The sequence below is a fragment of the Alligator mississippiensis genome, chromosome 1 (assembly GCF_030867095.1).
Source record: "Alligator mississippiensis isolate rAllMis1 chromosome 1, rAllMis1, whole genome shotgun sequence".
NCBI classification, from domain to species: Eukaryota; Metazoa; Chordata; order Crocodylia; family Alligatoridae; genus Alligator; species Alligator mississippiensis.
Genome location: NC_081824.1, coordinates 133035649 through 133055527, shown reverse-complemented (window position 1 = coordinate 133055527; position 19879 = coordinate 133035649). Strand labels below are relative to the sequence as shown.

General features: G+C 45.6%; 1 protein-coding gene across 1 annotated transcript in view; it reads right to left on the bottom strand.

Annotated features, from left to right (window-relative positions):
• Nucleotides 1-11707, bottom strand: part of OPRM1 (opioid receptor mu 1) — a 35957-nt gene extending 24250 nt beyond the window's left edge. Inside the window, exon 1 of the mRNA XM_014596730.3 lies at nt 11542-11707. Within this exon, the coding sequence (XP_014452216.3) occupies nt 11542-11633 (92 nt within the window). The 5' untranslated portion in view covers nt 11634-11707. The remainder of the gene's footprint in view (nt 1-11541) is intronic.
• Between the last annotated feature and the right edge of the window lie 8172 nt (nt 11708-19879).

The following is a 19879-nucleotide window of genomic DNA, read 5'->3' as shown; positions in this document are numbered from 1 at the left end:
AATGTGGTCATTTTCTCTAAGAACACACAAATACCATGATTTCTGCCTGGAAGAACATATAGATTAATGACTTAAGATTCTACTACCCTTTTTTATTTTGAATACGTGGAGGACACTGGGCACATCTACATGTGCAATTAATGTGATACAATAAACTCTGGTACAGTCCAGGACTGTAGCACCTTGAGCCAGAGGGGCTCAGCCCGAGCTGACAGGGGGCCCAGAGGGTCAGGCTGCCAGCCTGGAGCTGCTCTGCCCTGGCTTAATGTGCTGTGGAGGGACTGGCTGGGACACGAGGGTGCTACAGTGAGGGGCTAGCCAGCAGGAGTAAATAACTCCACCATAGGATAGTACTTGTATCTGGCAGTACTATCCTATGGTGGACTTAATTAGTTTACCCCAGCCTAATAGCGCTGCATGTATAGATGATGTTTACTGTGGAGCTAATTAGTGAAGTCTGCAATAAAGTGCACATGTAGATGCCCCCACTGTGAACAAGAATGGCAGACTCTGGACCTAAATAAAGAAGAGATACAAAAGGAAGTAATGGCAGATAAAAGATGGGAAACCGGATATGTGAGATAAGAAAGGATATGTAGTTATATATATTATGACCACCCCTTATTCTTAAACAAATATGTAGACTTCAAACCAAACCAAAATAAGACAAAAACTGAACAACAACAAGAGCAACAACTAATCTTATTGTATCTTGTTTGTATACATATTTTTAACTAGCTTAATAAGCCCATCTTTAAATCTCTATCAGTTTCAATAATTCAGAAATGGATGTCTCAGATATTAATGTCAGTTTCTAATGAGAAATGAACTTGTAATGTAAACCACTCTAATTTATGCACACAAAATCCCCAAACAATCCTAGAACATTTAAAAAGACTCTCTTACAAAGATACAAAAACACAGGCTCACCACTTAAAAAAAGAAGTAACAGAATCATAGAAAATTAGGGTTGGAAGGGACCTCAGGAGGTCATTTAGTTCAACCCCCTGCTCAGAACAGGACCATCTCCAGCTGCACCATCCCAGTCACCATCCCAGCCTCTCAGGGTACCCATTTCAGTGTTTTATTACCCTCCTAGTGAGAGTTTTTCCTAATAGCTAACCTAAACTTCCTTTGCTGTAACTTGACACCACTACTCCTGTTCTGTCATCTGTCACCACTGAGAACAGTCTAGCTCTATCCTCTTTGGAACCACCCTTCAGGGAGTTGAAGGCTGCTATTAAATCTCTCCTCAGTTCTCTCTTCTGCAGACTAAATAAGCCCAGGTCCCACAGCCTCTCCATACAAGTCATGTTTTCCAGTCCCCTAACCATGTTTGTTGCCCTCTGCTGGACTGTCTCCAAATTGTCTTTATCCTTTCTGTAGGAGGAAGCCCAAAACTGGACACAGTACTCCAGATTTGGCCCCACCAGTGCTGAACAGATGGGAAGAACCACTTCCCTCAATATACTGGCATCACTCTTACAAGGCAGCTCAGTTTGATGTTAGCCTTCTACCCAACAACGGCACATTATTGGTTCATATTCAGCTTACTGTCCACTATAACCATCAGATCCTTTTTCTGAAGAGCTCTGCTTAGCCATTTGGTCCCCAGCCTGTACTGGTGCATGGGATTGTTGTGTCCTAAGTGCAGGACTTTGCACCTCTCCTTATTGAACCTCAAGAGATTGCTTTTGATTCAATCCTCTAAGCTGTGTAGGTCTCTCTGAATCCTAGCCCTATCTTCCAGCATATCTACTACTCCCTCCAGTGTTATCTATAAACTTGCCGAGGTTACACTCCATCCCATCTTCCAGGTCATTGATGAAGATAATGAACAAAACTGGCCACAGGAATGACCCATGGGGCATTCCACTTGATACCTGCTGCCAGCTAGACATCAAGCCATTGATTACTACCCTTTGAGCTAGCCAGTTTTCTGTCCACCTTAGTGTCCAACCTGTACTCCCTTAGCTTGCTGGTGAGAATATTGTGGGAGACCAAATCAAAAGCATTGCTAAAGTCAAGGTATCTCATGTCTACTGCTCTTCCCATATCCACAGAGCCAGTCATCTTGTCATAGAAGGCAATCAGGTTGGTTAGGCAGGACTTGCCTTTGGTGAATCTATGTTGACTCAACCTAATTATCTTCTTCTCTTAAAAGTGCTTAGAAATTGATTCCTTGAAGACCTGCTTCATGATCTTTTCAGGGACTGAGGTGAGGCTGATGGATCTGTAGTTTTCTGGATCCTTCTTCTTCCCTTTCTTAAAGATGGGCACTATATTTTCCCTTTTCCCTTCTTTTTTGTGTGTTAGTTCACTCAAGACTTCCCTGCTAAGCCAAACTGGTCTTCTGCCATACTTGCTAGTCTTATTGTGCATTGGGATGTTTTTTTCCTGTGCCTTTAGTAAAGTTTCTTTAAAGTACAACCAGCTCTCCTGGACTCTCTTCCCCTCAGATTGGCCTCCCAGGGGATCCTGCCCATCAGTTTCCTGAGTTGAAGTCCACTTTTCTGAAATCCAAGGTCCTTACTCTGATGATCTTCTTTTGTCCTTTCCTCAGGATCCTGAACTCAATTATCTCCTGGTTGCTGCTGCTGTCCAAGTTGCTAGCCACTTCTACATTCCCCACCAATTCTTCCCCATTTGTAAGCAGCAGATCAAGGAAAGTGTGGCCTCTGTTTGGCTTCTCCAACACTTGCACCAATAAGCTGTCCCCAACACTCTCCAAAAACTTCCTGGATTGCTTGTGCACTGTTGCATTGCCTTCCCAGCAGATGTTAGGCTGATTGACACCCCCCATGACAACCAGGGCTTATGACTGAGAAACTTCTGCTAGCTGTTTGAAGAAAACCTCATTCACCTCACCCTCCTAGTTTGGTGATCTATAGCATCATCCTTGTTGCTCTTCCCTTGGCCCTAACTCTGAGACTTTCAGCAGGCCTGTCTCTAATTTCATACTGGAGCTCTAGGCAGTCATACAGCTCTTTTACATAAAGTGCAACTTCTCCTCTCCTCCCTGCCTGTCCTTCCTGAACAGTTTGTACCCATCCATGACAGTGCTCCAGTCATAAGCTGGAATAAGTTCCCTCCAGAGGTGGTGCAATCACCTACCCTGGAGATCTTGAAGAGGAGGTTGGATGGTCACCTTGCTGGGGTCACTTAACCCCAGTTGTCTTTCCTGCCTGGTGCAGGGGGCTGGACCCAATGATCTTCTGAGCTCCCTTCCAGCCTTGCAATCTATGACTCTATGAATCATGTGAGCTATCCCACCAAGTCTCTGGTATTCCAATCCTGTCATAGTTCTGTGACTGTGGAAGAACTTCCAATTCCTCCTGCTTGTTTCCCAGGCTCCGTGCATTCATGTACAGACACCTGAGGGAATTAGCTGATTGCCCTACTTTCTCAGGAAGAATGAGAACACTTCCCTTGTTGCCTACTCCTGCTTCTGCTTCCTCCAAGTTACCTGATTCCCCACTTACCTCAGGTCTTTGGTCTGCATCTCCCAGAAAGCCTAGTTTAAAGCCCTCCTCACTAGGGCTTTAAATTTTTCAAGAATAAACAAGTAAAACAAATTCAGCAAGCCTAGAAGTACAACTTAGCAAAAAACCCTAACCAAAATAAAAACAAAAACAACCTACCTCAAACCCCACATACTGCAAACCAAAAGCATAGAAAATATGTGCCCTGTGTGGAAATCAGCATTAATAGACACCACATAGTGTATGCAAACAAGCAATGATCCTCCCCCAAGAAATCCATGCACAAGAAATGGAAAACAGATACTGATTCTAGTTCATTTAAAGATTGTCAGACAAAATACTTTTGATATGTGTCAGTATTTTTCATCCCTTCTGTCTCTGCCTTAAAATGTTAGCGGATGTGGATAGAGGCATAGGCATTATAGGTTCACGCCCCAGATCTTGGTGTCATGCGATTATATGGGAATCTTGTATTTGAATTTCTAACCTCCCCCCCACCCCCCAGATTGTGAAGAAAAGTGTCCATATTTGCCCCAAGTTAACTGATGAAGAGAATGCTGCCTGGGATTTCAGAGTAACTGAAACAATGCTCTAAGAGGAGTTAAGTTTATAACACATCTCTCAAGGGCATTAACTTCAAGACCCACGGTTCTGGGGGACCTCCTAACACCACTCCAACTAAGGTCTTTGTTTAGTAGGAGCAGAAAAATGCAGTGCACCCAGACATCTCACCCACTCATATACTCTTCAGCACCCAAGGTAAGAATGTAGGTACCCCTCTATTGCTGTGTCACCTTATGAGGAGGAAGGGGACAACGGTGGCCACATCAGCAGGGTGGAGCTGCGTGGAGAGGTGAAAGAGAATGATTTGGTACGCTTCACATATTGGACTGACTTACCTATTATTAGACCAAAATGTTTTTTCTTCTCATAGTCGACTACCATGAACCCTAAAGATCATTCTCTTCCTCCACTGCCTGATATGATCCTTGAATCCCCTTTCCTTATGCTTCCTCTGCTGCCCCTTATCCAAATCCTCTTATTTTTCTCACTCCTGTTTCTGATTCTTTCTGGATTTTCTTCCCCTTTCAAATACTGAGGGCTCCTCTTGAACTGCCTTTCTGCTAACAAAGGATAATCTAGTAGGGGGTCAGGACTGATTGCATGACTTCAATGTCAGCCCACTATTAAATGATTATTCCCAGCTTTCAAATGTAAAACTTTAACTGTTTGAATTAAACACAGTTTTTTAAAAGGAAAACCATATATAAAGCAACATTTTGGAGAAAAATGGGAGTGATACTTTTTGTTTAAAAGAGGTCATTTTTCCATAAGAACGCTTTTTCAATTTTTCCTCCATTTTGATTGTTACTGACATCTGACACAGCAGCAGGGATCTTGGTTTTCCGTGATAAAAAAATCACAAATTCTCTGATAAAAATCCCAAAATCCATGGTTAAAATTAAATGCCCCCCACAGCCCTGCTGGTGTCTGTCACGCACGCTGTGATCTGGAGAGCCTGGGGGAGGGCAGCAGGGTGGGGAGCACAGTGTTTGCAACCCAGAGTTTGCAGCTGGCCAGGCACTCCAGCCGGGAGGGGTTTACAGCCTGCCTGCTCCCAGCCAGAGTGCTTGGCTGCCTGCAAACCCCTGCCAGTCCTGGTCAGCTGCAAACCCCCACTCCTGGCCAGAGCGCAGAGCTGAGGAGTGCCCAAGCTGGCTGGGGGCTGAATGAGTGGGGAAGAGCAGCGGTGGTTTCCAGCCAGCCGAGCACTCCGGCCAGGAGTAGGGAGGCTGCAAACCCCCTCCTGGACGGAATGCCTGTCTGGCTGCAAACCTCCCCACTCCCTCAGCCCCTAGCCAGCTTCCCCCTCAGCCCTGCTCCACAATCCCCAAGCCCCACTTACTGGAACCTGTTTCAGGCTCACTCTTCTTGCTGGAGATAAGTGTGAGTGTTGGGCCCTACCCTTCCCCCTTTCCTTCTCCTTGGGGCAGGGTTGAGGGCTTCCCTGCCCCTTTTGCAAACAGCTCTTGTAGGCTGGAACTCAGCCAGCCTCCAGAGCTCTTTGCAAAAGGGGGAAATCAATGGGTTTCTCTTCTAAAAGGGAAAATCTGTGTTTTCTCTGTTATTTCATGGAAAATGGAAAACCAGGATCCCTGCACATGAGTGACTGCAGGATGGTCATTGCTGGCATCATGTCACTTGATCATGACAAGAATTGATTCTCAACTACAACCTAAAAAGTGGGTTGAGATATTGCCACCATTCCCAGGCTAGATCATCTAGTATAATTGAGAGGTTCGGGACTGGTTAGAAAGGAGAAGGGAAAGTGCTGCCTCCTCTTCTGCATTTCTGTAGTTTTCAGACAGCATCTAGCCTACATAGATTCATAGATGTTAGGATCGGAAGGGACCTCAATAGATCATCGAGTCCGACCCCCTGCATAGGCAGGAAAGAGTGCTGGGTCTAGATGACCCCAGCTAGATGCTTATCTAACCTCCTCTTGAAGACCCCCAGGGTAGGGGAGAGCACCACCTCCCTTGGGAGCCCGTTCCAGACCCTGGCCACTCGAACTGTGAAGAAGTTCCTCCTAATGTCCAATCTAAATCTGCTCTCTGCTAGCTTGTGGCCATTATTTTTTGTAACCCCCTGGGGTGCCTTGGTGAATAAATACTCACCAATTCCCTTCTGTGCCCCAGTGATGAACTTATAGGCAGCCACAAGGTCGCCTCTCAACCTTCTCTTGCGGAGGCTGAAAAGGTCCAGTTTCTCTAGTCTCTCTTCGTAGGGCTTGGTCTGCAGGCCCTTAACCATACACGTGGCCCTTCTCTGGACCCTCTCCAGGTTATCCGCATCCCTCTTGAATTGTGGAGCCCAGAATTGCACACAGTACTCCAACTGCGGTCTGACCAGCGCCCGATAGAGGGGAAGTATCACCTCCTTGGACCTATTTGTCATGCATCTGCTGATGCACGATAAAGTGCCATTGGCTTTTCTGATGGCTTTGTCACACTGCCGAGACATGTTCATCTTGGAGTCCACTAGGACTCCAAGATCCCTTTCCACTTCTGTGCCACCCAGCAGGTCATTCCCTAGGCTGTAGGTTTGTTGGACATTTTTCCTCCCTACATGGTAGAGCTGCTTCAGGCAGACAGTGGATGGGGCAGAGTTAACCCTGGAAAGAAACTGCAAGACAAAGGCTCACCAAGAAACTGCTTCCTAATTGTAATTCTATGCAACTTCCTCATTAATCTTATGTGCTGCTGCTTGGTTCTGTGTTGGCATCCAGCTTTCTCATTTTTGTCTTCAGCATAGGGTAATGTCTTCTGCTGGTTGTTTTCTTGCTTAATTCCTTCCATGTCTCTAACCTGCACAGCTTCTTTCCATTTAACTTCACTCTCAGTTTATTGTCCATTTTGTTTTTGTCTTTGTATATACCATGATATGTATTTGTTAGTCTATGTAAACTAAGGGATGCCACATCCAGGATCCAGATTTCACTGGAATATAAATGATGGTTGGTTAAAAGTAGATCTTTCTAACACTGCACATTCTAAATTCCTTCAATCATCAGAATACAATCCTTCTCCCATTTGAGAGTGTACCAAAGCTGTCATTGACTTATAGGAGCAGAATATGGCCATGACTGCTGTGTATCTTAAGCCATATTGTATCGGACTAATTGTACACTGTATCTATACATGCAGTGGTGGCTAGAAGTCAAGTTTGCTGTTGCCCTAATAATATTTGTCTACTAAAAGGTCAATAAAGAAGAAGCATATAAATCTCCTTCATGTGTATTTAAAGAATTACAGTGCTTTATTCACATTTGTAACTAATACATATATAGAGTTCATGAAGGAAATAGCTAATACAACACTTAAACGGGCAAGAAATCAATGAAAAGGGATAAAACCTGACTTCTGTTAGTATCCCTTAGGGTAGACCATGGGCATTAAACTTGGTGGGCCAGTTCCAGACCCACCTCTGGCTGTGGGATGGGCTATGGCAGTGGTGAGGTGAGAGGCATCAGGAAGTCACAGAGGTTAATGTAGTTATCACTTGCCTCACTGCTGCTGAAATGCATCCCTACTGGAGCTCTGTTCCCTGGAATGTGGCATGGGCCCTGCCCCCACTTGTTTCACCCCTGAATTCCCAGCCCCTCCTTGAGCCTGGTTAGTTGACTAATGCAGCTTTGTGGGCCAGATGCAACCTGTGAGCTAGATCTTTGGCACCCCTACCTTAGACAGAAGAGGTCCTGCTTGATAATTGCTGATGGAAATAGTAGTTTTGGTTACCCAGGCTTTGTCTCACACACGTCAGGTTCAAAATATTGTACATATGAATTCAAGTTAAAAAGTGATGGACAGAACAGGGAATCCGGATCCCACATTAGGTACAGTGAGACTGGTGGTGAGGCCACCAAGTTACCACTCCCAAATGGCAAGCATTTGGTCAAGAAAAAGAGCTAGCAGTTAAGCATCCATTTTGTATGTTGAGAAGCACATTTAAGTCTTATTTTCTGGTGTGTCCTTTTTTTGCCCTTGCTCCCAAGAGTAAGGGGGTATCTGTATAAGTTATCTGGAGTTGCACTATGAAAGACTAAAGGACTTAGGGGGAGAAGCAGAAGGATGGAAACATTTCTGTACCAAGGGATAAGAAGGGAGGCAAGGAGGTATACATCAGTTCAGAATGATCTGTTTCTTGTTTGGTGGAGGTAGGGGCATGAATGTTTTGAATTTCACTTTGATTTTAAAGTTTTAAAACCAAATGCATATTTGTTTTTGTGCTCTATCCTGCTAGTTTATATAGAATCTACACATTTCTTTTCAACTCAAGTTGTCAAAACTGCCATTGCTGTAACATATTATTTTAATAAGTTGTGCAATATTTGGGGGAAGGGTCATCTTGTGGTTAAGGCATAGGAGATCTGGCTTCAGGTCTGTGTTCAGACATAATAATACTCCCTTTCTCCTACTGCATCTGTTGATGTTGTGAGCTCACTAAGGCAAAGGCTGCCCCTTAAACTGCATCTGTATGGTTCTGGCAAAATTAGACTTACTGCGCTACTGAAATACAAATATTAAATGTAAAGACTGTTTGAATGACACTGTGGTATACTGGATATAGATCAGGTTTTACTTGACATAAACAGTCCCAAAGACTGCTTGTGGAATTTGCTTATAAGCATCCTTACTGAATTATATTATACATTTGATTTTTCCCAAAGGAATGCATTTGATACATGGACCAAACAATTGTGGCCACCCTGCCATTCAGAAGCACTTACACAAGTGGAATGCTGCCAGGAAATGGCATGCCTGGCAGACTGAACCAAACCACAGAACACTATATAATCTTTCCAGCAATTTCCATTTGAAATTCAGCCCCTAAAGTGTAATTAGAAACCATAGTTTTCTGCTTAGGACTACTTCAGTCTGAACTGCAACTTCCATTTCCCTTAACTCTATCTGCCAAGTTTTTTATTACTAAGATGCAATACATTCACTAATCTTACACAGATGCTGCCAGTGACACAAATTTCTACTCTGAGAAGTTTCTTAAATGCTAAATTTGTGTAGCTGACATTTTCAGTATTGGAAAAATATATCTGCTGTGCAGTTCCTTTTGCTGCTGCAATAACTTTAACACTTCTTCTCAGTTACCTTAAGACTGTAATCACCAGATGTTAATTGTCATACTATTCCTGCTAATTGTCCCCTATTTGTACAAATAGGCCAAGTTGAATCATATATTAAAAAAGTTACTTGCTACCTCTGTTCTCTGAAAAGTATGGAGATGCTTTAAAAAAGTAATTTAAATTCATGTAAATGCAGATTGCTTTATAGAAGCATTGCTGATTTGTTTTTCTTTGCCAAGAGATCATATTATCATTTATTAATTTAAATCAGTAACATTTTATAAAGTTAAATGTGACCACTGGGATACCAGTATAACCTTGCTTTTAAATTCCAAATAGCTTTTTCTCTCATCCTTCCCTCCTATCCTAAACATTTGTAAAAATTAAATGAAACAGTAATGCATGAAATAACGTTGCTCTTTCTCAGTCAAACGTACATTGGAAACAAATTTCCCATACCTCACAGCATTTCCACTGTTGTGTTCCCTACTCTCAGTAGGTGGTGCTGTTTTCTTATAGAAATTGACACTACTCTGAGCTCTGTTTCACAAATGTTATACAAATGGAAGGATTCAATTTAATTCTGTTCTTACCTGCCTCTCTTTAGGGAAATCAGATTTACAGATATTAAAGGCTCACCCAGGCAAGAAACAATTACAATTCATTAAAAAATCCCCCTCCTATGAAAATTAAATAGCAGTTTTATATAATTACTCCCCCACTATTAGATACTTTTATCTGGAGTTGGGTTTGTCTGCCAGGAAGCTTGGAAATACTGCCACACATCTCCAAGGCAGTAATTAGTTGTAATGGGCCTGATCTTCTCTTCGATAGATGTCTCTGGCAAAGTATAGGATCTCATAGGTCCAGGAAAGGAAGGGCCAAACTGGCTATTCTCATGATCACATGGTATTCTGTGGGTATGTGTGCCTAATTTCTCAGGGGAGGTGGGGGAGGTGCGTGAATGAGAGGGAGGGATGGGACAGTGTCTGAAAGGGAAGGAGAAGCAACTTGTGTGTGTGTGTAGAGAGGATGGGAGAAAAGTGAGAGTGTGTGGGAGGGAAGGAGATCTGTGTGCGTGTGTATGTTGTAGATAGGATTGGAGAAAGGTGTGGGGGGCGTATGGGAGGGAAGGAGAAGAAGTAAGTGTGTGTGTGTGTGTGTGTGTGTGTGTGTAGACAGGATGGGAGAAAAATGGTGGCCTGTGTCTGGGAGGGAGAAGGAGAAGGAGAAGAAGCGTGTGTGTGTAGACGGGATGGGAGAAAGGTGTGCATCCTCCGGAAGAGGTGAGGGAAAGACAGGTTTGAGTGTGTGCCTGCAGAGGAGGGGAGAAAGGTACATGCTTTTAGATGTGTTTCTGGAGGGGAGGTTGTGTGGCGTCTAGGACGGAGGGGAGAAAGATATGTGTGCGCAAATGGAGGGCTGGGTGGGGAGAAGGGGAGGTGCCTGGGATTGAGGAAGGAGTGTGTGTGTGTGTGTGTGTGTGTGGGAGACAAGGCTCTGGGGGCACGGGGAAAATGTGTGTGTGTGTGTGTGTGTGTGTGTATACAGTCCTTGTTGGAATCCTTCTGTCTCCTAAACTAGGCATAACGTCTCCGCAAGGGACAGCACAGCCTGGCAAGGCTCTGTCCGGGTGCGCCCCTCTCCAGCTGGTCTGCAGCATTTCTTTGGGAGCCCGCTTAGCTTCTGAACAGGTGGGAAATCGCTCCAGCCAGGGATTAGCAGCGATGCCCCCTTCTCTCTGCCCCGGTGGAAGCGTCGCTGCCTGCCCCTGAGCGCTGCCTCCTGTTCTTGCCTCCCCCGCTCTGATCTTGGTGAGCCATTCCCTCCCCCAGCAGCCCAAAGTGGCAATTTCACCCTCCCTCCTTCCCGCCTCTCCAGTTCTTTCCCAGTCCTCTGTCTCCACGGGGCAGTTCAGCAACACTCTGGCATCTGCGCTCGGTCGCAAAGCAGCAAGAGGCATCGGTTTAAGGAGCCTCCTTTCCCCCGGCCAACACTGTGCTGTGCCTGCCCTGCAACCCCCAAATCCAAGCCCGATCCAAGTGGGCAGCAGGCAGAGCCCCGGGTGTGTGTGGGTGTGGAGGTGTGTGTGTGTGGGGGGGGGGGTGTCCCAAGGGGCCTGGGGCTTCAACCGGAGCCTCTTCACATGTGATCCTAAAAGAAGCCACATTTTAGTGAGAGTCCTTCAGCTTCCCCGCGGGGGCCGAGCCAAGGAAAGCAGCTCTCTCCCTCCCAGGGCCAAGGAAATCTCGCTTTCTAGCCGGACTGAGTTGCTCCCTTTGCGCTTACCCTCCAGGACGGTGCCTGGTCCTTGGGGTTTAGCCTCCCAGCCCCGTCCCGGCATGACTCCTTCTCCTCCCCGCCCCGGGGCAATCCCCTGCCCCTATCCCCCCGCCTCCCCGCAGCCCTTTCACCTACCTGATGATGACATACATAACCAAGAAGTTGCCGAAGAGCCCCACCACACACACGACAGAGTAGAGGGCCATGATGGTGATGGCTGTGATCATGGAGGGGCTGACCCCCGGGGCCGGGCACAGGCTGCCGCCGCCGGCTACCCTGCTGCCGTTGCCGCCCCGGCACAGGTCGGACTGATTCCAGCCGTGCTCCTCGAGGCGGGCCGACAGGTTACCCCCTGCGCCCGCGGGGCAGGGCGGCGGGAAGGGGCCGCAGGCGCTGGAGTTGGCGGGGAAGGCGCTGTCCATGGTGCTGGGGCCGGCGGCCGAGGCGCTGTCCGGGGTGCTGGCGAGGCGCGCGGCGGGCGGGGGAGAGGCAGCGACACCTGCGCCCCGCGCCTTCAGCCTCCGACGGGCCGGTGCGGTGCGGTGCGGTGCGGTGCGGTGCGGGCAGCGCCTGGCCCAGCCTCCTCCCCGCGCCCAGCGCACGGGCGCAGGCTGGGCAGAGGCAGGGACACGCCGAGGCGCCTGCCCCGCTCCACCGGGCTCTCCCACACACGTGCGCTCCCGCAGCTGGCTGGCGGCACATGTGTGTGCCGGCTGGGAAAGCGGGCAGGGGAGGAGCCTGGGGTGGGAGGGGAGGGGGGAGAGAGAGGACAAGGGGAGGGCGGCAGGCTGTGTGCTCACTTTCCCCGCGTTTGCTCATTAGTGCAAGTACTGCGAGCTCATCCCCGCATCTCTCCTTCCTTCCCACAGGTGCAACCACTGCAGGGTCGGGGGAAACCTCTGGCAACTGCTTCAGGCCCTGGTCATTATCTCCAGCAACGTGCTGCTCTACCCATCTCCTGCCTCAACACTGAGGGCAAAGGGGCATCACCCAGGGTGGGGGAGGGAGGTTGGGACTCCCCCACCGAGAGTAAGGACTGGGATCCAGCGACTGGCAGCCCGGGCATTCAGAAGAAAGCCAGTTAAAATCCTCCCTGCCCCAGAAAGCTGGTTTGTGCCAGTGCCAGGTCTCCCAGAAGAACCACGCTGCAGCAGGGCTGGAGGAGCGTGAGCTGAAAGGAATGATTCAACAAGCTGAGGTTAGAGGGGCGGTTTAAAACATAGCTGATTACCGCAATGAGCCAGGGGATCTTGAGGAAATGTTGCTCTTTGCTCCTTGTGCTGCAGTGACTGTTGCTGCTAGTAATATGCTGTGGTGAAGTGTGTGTCCCTAGGTTGTGAGAGGATTGCCATGGGCTAGTGTTCTGAAAAGGTTTTGCTTTGCCTGGAGCCTAAGAATCTGAAGGAGATAAGAAACCTCTTGTTTGTTTTGTGTAATCTTTCCATCCAGACTTGGCTGCTGTTTTGCAGGCTTTGGTACCACTGCAAAGGGAGGACCATTTCATACTGTTGGCATGCATTTTGTTAGCATTTTTCTCGTAAAGAAAGGCTGGCACTTTTCAAAGGGCAAATCATTCCAAATGTGCATAGGGACACCCCTGAGCATCTCCCAGAACAGCATCCTGGCTGGTAATTTCTTGGACCAAATTCTTCTGCTGTCACACTGCTTAACTCAAAAGGGCTCCTTCATGGGGGAGAATGGGAGAGGAGAGTGTAGGGGGAGGAAAAATCCTGCTTATGAGGTAATGAAATACAGAATGTGGCATGAACTACTCCAGATGCTTCACTGCATTGCCCAGGCCTACTTCAGTCCCAGTGCATCTTCTGCTGGCTATTGCCTGAAGAACAGGATAGACTGGCTGCTTGTACACACCACAGGGGTTTACTTTGGTTTAATTCTCCCTAAATTGAAGTGGTGGGTTTTTAAAAACACTGCTTCAATTTAGGGAGAATTAAACTGAAGTAAACTGTGTACATGAGGGTCTGGCCCAATCCTTACCTGCCTCTCTGGTGGCAGGTAGAGAGGCAGCAACAGGAGGGAGCTGAGTGGTCCCTGAACTGTTGTGGGGTGGGGGAAGTAGTGCTTTCCTCCACAGTGGCATCCCCCAGGCACCACGCACGTACAGGCATCCAGCCTTGGCAGTCCTGGGGAGGCACTGCAGCCACAGAGGGAAGCACCAGCCCCACCACAGCCATGGAGGGAAGCACTGGGCTCCTGCTCTGGGAGACAGGCTCTGGGGAGGAAAAAAAAGATCAGGCTTTCTGTTTTGTTTTGTTTTTTCCTTCAGTGGAGTCTGCCTGCATGGGCTGCTTGCACAGCTCCTGAGCTGCACAGGGCCTGGTGCTTCCCTCAGCGGCTGTTGCACTTTGTTAGGTAGCAAATTAAAACATCTCAAAGGTGTTACATCTCAAAGCCATTTAAAGTGCAATATGGCACCAACAGTGTAAACAGCAACACCATTAAAGTGGTACAAAAGGGCATTTAAGCTGCTTTAAAGGCCATTTTTTGTGGCATGTTGAAAGGCCCAATAGGTATGTTAGAAGTGCATAGATGTGCATGAGTCTCCAAATTCTAGTTAGTTTACATCTAGGAGATTTAAAAAAAACTCAATATTAGCCATTCAGGGATTTGAGAGTTATTCTGCTGCCACGCCAGGAGTAATTCATCTTACACAGTTGCAACACTTTCAGTGTTAGCAGTGGTTAAAGCCATTAACCACAGGGAAGTGAAATAGGAAATCCTGCTGAAGTATCTCGGTTCACTAGCAGTAGGGTGGGGAAAATAAGGGAAAAGATGCCATAAGACTTTATGGGTGAAAATAATTATATGGACACTGGGGAATGTGTTTCCTTGTCATTAGAGATTACTGGAGATGTACTGGGAATGGAGAAGAAAGATCAAAGAACCTGTTCTATGTAAAAAATTGTGCTTATCAGCATGCAATTTCCTATACTGAGAGGATTCTGTTTTCAAAAACCTATGGCCTTTGTTGATAGGGCATAACCATTTGAAAACATATTTTCAAAACAGAAGCCACATCATCTCCCTTTGGTGAGACAATCTACAGTAGTAGATACAAAAAAGAATACATCAATAGTTCTCTAAGAGTTCTCGCTTCACTCTCCCCTTGAAGGGTACCTCATTCAAGGGAGGTGAAAAGGCTTTAAGATCAAGTCACTCCTATTGCCATAGGTCCTGGAACATGTGTGATGCAGCATCTCTCTCTTTTGCTCCCCTTAAACTCACCAAAACATCTGATGGCTTTCTTTAGCAGTGGTGCCATTCAGTAATTAGTCCCTTTGATGTGCCTATGCTCAGTGCTGCCTTCTGAAAGGTGGACAGTGCAGGGCAGAAGCTAATGATGCTAAGAGATTCAGTGCATCTTCATTCTTATCTTTTAATTATCAGTGACAACCTGTTTTTGTCTTGGATTATACTGAAACTGAATGATTCATCATATCTCATTAAAAGAACGTTGGCATCTTAAAAATGAGCTATAGATGCCTAAATAGCTTTGGTAGTATATCTTTGTTATAGGAGGGATGGAAATTAACATGTCAAATTAAACTGACCTCTTGACAGGTGCAAATGAAAACCTTAGCTGCAATAAGCACTGGTGAGAATGCTCAGAACCTAGGCCTATTAAGGACAGGGCTCATTAAGCAGCATTTTGAAACTATGTGAAAGAAAGCTGGGTAAACATGGCATTTTGCAAATGCAGTAGAGACTTCAAGGGCATACTTAATAAGCATTAAAGCATTAGATAACCAAAGGATGTTTTTATAAAATTAATGCACATAGGCCTCTTGTAATGGATAACAAGGCATTTAGGGTAATTGTGGTCCAGATAAGCAAGACTGTGCTGAGTATGCACTTGCAAAGCTGCTGAGTCATAGTCTCTTCAGGTAAGAAATGATAGATAGCATACATAAGGGGTAAGGGCATGACTTTGAGATTGCATATACCTATAGCATCATGGAGGATGTCATTCACAACCTCACAGAGGGGTAATTAAGGCAACATCTTTATTTATAGTCAGCAACTTTCACTTAGAATAGGGGTTTTTGTGAACTCTTGGTCCCACCAAAGCCAAATAAAAGCCATTGATTTAGGATATATCTACACAGAAGCCACACCTGGGACCACAGCTTCTGTAGATATGTTAGCTGTATATTATCTAGTTTGGGCATTGATAACAGTGCAGCCATAGCATCAGAAAACTCTGCAAGGGCTACAAACCTGCCTAAGAAGCTGTGTAAATATTTGGGCATCTATTCTGTTCTGAACAACAAGCTGCCACCACTATACTGCTATCTCTGTTTCTGATCTAACTCTATTAAGGCTGATTGGGAGTGTCTACATGAGCAGCACTCACAATAGTGGCATCAGTACAGATAGACTTTTAGTGAGATCACGATTTCACTCAATGTGTCTGATTCTCCATTTCTTTGCACATTGCAGTTGACACCTGTACAAGATGATTGCAAATACTACCAGATCAGAATAGACATCAAGTCCAAGAAGTGTAAGATTAGGTCCTATAGGTCCTTATTATGTACTAGTAATGGATTTTTTTCAACTTAAATGTACAGAAAATAGAGGAAGAATTAATTTTAAGAGAACTTGTATGTAAATCTCTATTAATTACTTTAATGGATTATATGGTAAGGCCATAAGGAAAACTTAAGAACCTGTAGCTTGATCTTCTGGATAATGTAGCCCATGGAATGAAGAACTGAAGTGAAGAGGGTATATCTATACCACTTAACTATGGTGCTGGGCAGCACTACTGAGGCATGACACACTGCCTTTGAATGTGCTACCTCTCACTAAGGTGGTTTGCCTTTGATCCCCAAAAGGAGCACCTGCTTGGAACCTCCAATCTCACACAGTCTCCCTGAAGCCAGCCAAAGCATAGCTTCTAGAAAGGGTAAACCTTTAGCTGCATGGTCTTCAAGACTTGGTTCTTTTGTCTATGACCTACCACTTCAGGGGACAAAGTAGACCCATATGAAGTAAAGCAGTTAACTCTTTTAAAGCAAAAATGACGTGCATTGGACAACAGCAGTACAGAAGCAGAGTACTTGGACTCCAAACCCCAAACAGCCTGTTAGGAAACAGAGCCCCAGCTGTTTTCTCTCAAGCCTCCTAGGCTTCTCTCAAGCTGCCTTTTTTTCTTTCTTGTCTCTTAGCATTTCCATTTTCAGGTCTCTCTCTCAATTATACAGCTGTTTTCTCATAAGCCTCCTTGACAACTGAAACATTAGGGGATCTCTTCAGATCCCTGTCTGAAGTCCACCTTGTTGCTTGATGGCTCATAGGGCATTTAGGCCAATCTCCACATTTCCAACACAATCAACACCCTCTTTCCCAGTGTAGAAGCTGTCAGGGAAACTGAAGCATGTAAATTATTATAGCACAAACCCATTTAAACCAGAAATATTGCAATAAAGCCATAGTTTGTCTCTCAGTGGTGGATCCAGAGTGGCTGTGCAGCACACTCACACCCCACTCTGGATGTGTATTGCAATGCACAGTGAGCTCTTGAAGCTCACTTGCATGTCAACAAAGTTCACCCTAGGAGCTCCATGTGTGATGTGAGCTATATGGTTAGTGTGGCATCTGATTTCAAGCAGCTCCAAAGCCTGATGCTCTTCCTCTCCCTACTCTTCAGCAGCAGGGGAAAGGAAGGGGCAAACAATAACAACAGCAATGCAGAACCCCTGTCTTCACAGAGCCCAGAGGCTACGTACTGCAACTTGTCTCCTCCTTTCCCCTGCTGCTGAATTCAGGAAGAGGGGGAAGGGGAAGAGGGAGTGGAAGTGCAAGCAGAAGCAGGTTCTGGACCTTCCTGAAACAGTGACTGGGCAGATCCTGTACTAGTAAGGTCAAAGAGCTCCTATCACATGTACAGCTCCATCAGGGGCAAGGCAGAGAGCTCACTGGCATTCAGGATCACAGAAAGGGGCTGTGGGCACACTTGCTTTGGCTCAGTGGCACATGTGCAATGAAGTCTCTTCACTCTGTATGCATTACACTGCTGAAAGGGGAATGGCTGCAGCCCCATTGTCTTGATCCTGGATTTGCACACACTGTCACATTGTTATACTGCTTAACATTTAGGAGGTAGCCCTTATGGCTTGTGAATGTAGACACGTTCCCTAATCATTTCCTAAGGTCACACAGCAAGTCTGTGAGTAATCTAGGAACTGAAACTAGATCACTTGCATTTCAGTTTAGTGTCTTGCCCAAGACAGCATCTTTCCTCTCATACTTACTTAATTAAACCCTCCATTTTCCAGTTAACATTACATCAAAGTATGGTAGGTTTTTCAGTCTGTTGCACAAGGCTTGTACATAATCCAGAGGCCTGGATGCACTATTTAGTTTACATTGCACACAAGGGTTCAACAATAGGGCTGATGACAAAAGCACATAATCTAAAACCACAGGTTTTGATGTATTTTCTATATTTAAGGGTGAGATTTTTCGAAGCACTCAGAACTAGCCTAACCTCTTCCCAATGTAATCAATGCAAGAATTACAATTTACAGCATCAGACTATAGGTCTAGTTTTTCCACTCTCCTGCAATACACAGGGCAGAGAGTAGGTGCTGAAAGGGAAAGTGAGCTGGGTATGACCAAGGTTTTTTTCCCCAGTGTTCCACTTTCACTTGCAGCTTCCAGCATTTAAGGTCTAGGACATTCTAATTCAAAGGCTGTATACCTAACTTCCATGATCAATAGGTACTGATGCCCCTTTCCTTCAAGAATTTGTCCAACCCCTTTTTGAATCTGGCTAAACTGTCAGCTTTCACAACATTGGGGGAAAATGAATTCAATACTTTAATTACACACTGGGCACATCTACACATGCTATTACTGTGCATGAATAAACTCTGGAGCTTATTGCCTTTTGAACATGCACCTAGGAGCAAAAAACTCTGGAGTAATAAACTCAGGAGTTTATTCATGCACAGCATGTTGAGCTGGGTCGGAGCAGCTATGGTTACCATGGGGCCCCAGGGGGGCTAGCCTGTTGTGGAGGGGCTGGCTGGGGCATGAAGGGGCTAGTCAGCAAGCAGTGTGGGGCTTTCTGGAAAGCAGCTCCCACACTGAAGCACCCTGATGCTCCAGCCAGCTCTATCAGCATCTACATGTGTGCTGCTATGGAATTTTATACTGTATTTTTACTTGTATTTACAAGGACTATCCTGCTGTGGAGTAAATTAGTTTACTCTGGCCTAATAGGGGTGCAAGTGTAGATGTGGGATGTTTACAGTACAGATAATTAGTTAACTGAGCAGTAAAAGCCTCATGTAGACGTGCCTTCTGTGTGAAAAATAACTTCATTTTGTTAGTTTTAAACGTACTACCTATTAGTTGTATTTTGTGACCACTAGTCCTTTTAGTCTCTCCTCATAATGAAGCTGCTCCATACCACTAATCATCCTTGTTGCCCTTCTCTGTACTTTCTCTAGTTCTTTTATATCTTTTTTGAGGTGTGGAGGTGAGAACTGTACACAATATTAAAGGTCTGGATGCATCATGGATTTATAAAGGGACATAATGATATTTCCCATTTTCTTTACAATTGCCTTCTTAATAATTCCTACCAAATTTAGCAGCATTCAAAAGCTCACTCTTAATTTTTAGATGATAGTGAAAATAACTGCAGAGTTTGGAGAGAAGAATTGGGGTTGTATAGAAGAGGGGGAGTACAGTAAGACTTGGTGTTTGAAAATCAATAGGAGTAGAAGAGAAGGCATTCAATAGTTAGTGTACGAATGGGTCAGGTAGGCAATGGTGTTGGATGCCTGGGAACAGGTGGAGAAAGGAAATGGAACTAGACCATGGCAGGGATGGATAAGAGTAAATGGGGATGGGGACAAAAACGATAATGTGCTAAGAGAAAAGGGTTTGTAGTCAGTGGTAGAGGAGGTTTATGTATAGAAAGGAACAAGAAGGGAAAGAGACAAGGTTGGGGGATAGTGGCAGAAGGACCTACAAACACCATCCTACAGAACTTTGAGGTGAACCAGGAATCCAGACTGTGAATTTCTCTGTTGTTTGCCAAGGTGTGCATCTTATCCCCCACCAGTAGCTAGTGCACACAAGACGATCACTGCACAGTTGTTACTGCGCAGGCATTTAGGACTTGCAAATAGGGAGTTATTATTTATTTGAATAAACAAGTACTAAATGATTGCGCTGTAACAACAGTTACTGCATTGTAGCGTCACCGAATTACCTTTTTGTGACACTGACCATACAGTAGCTCATTACTACCGCGTAGTAGTGTCACATCATCCTTCCAGCCACATGACACTACTGTGTTGTAGTCATGGGCTACTGCGCAGTCAGCAACTCATGTAGATGCGGCCACAGAATACTCCCAATACTGCTACCACAGACTTCTTTTGATCATGAGATTAATTTCATGCTGTGGATCATCCTGATGATGACTTGCTAA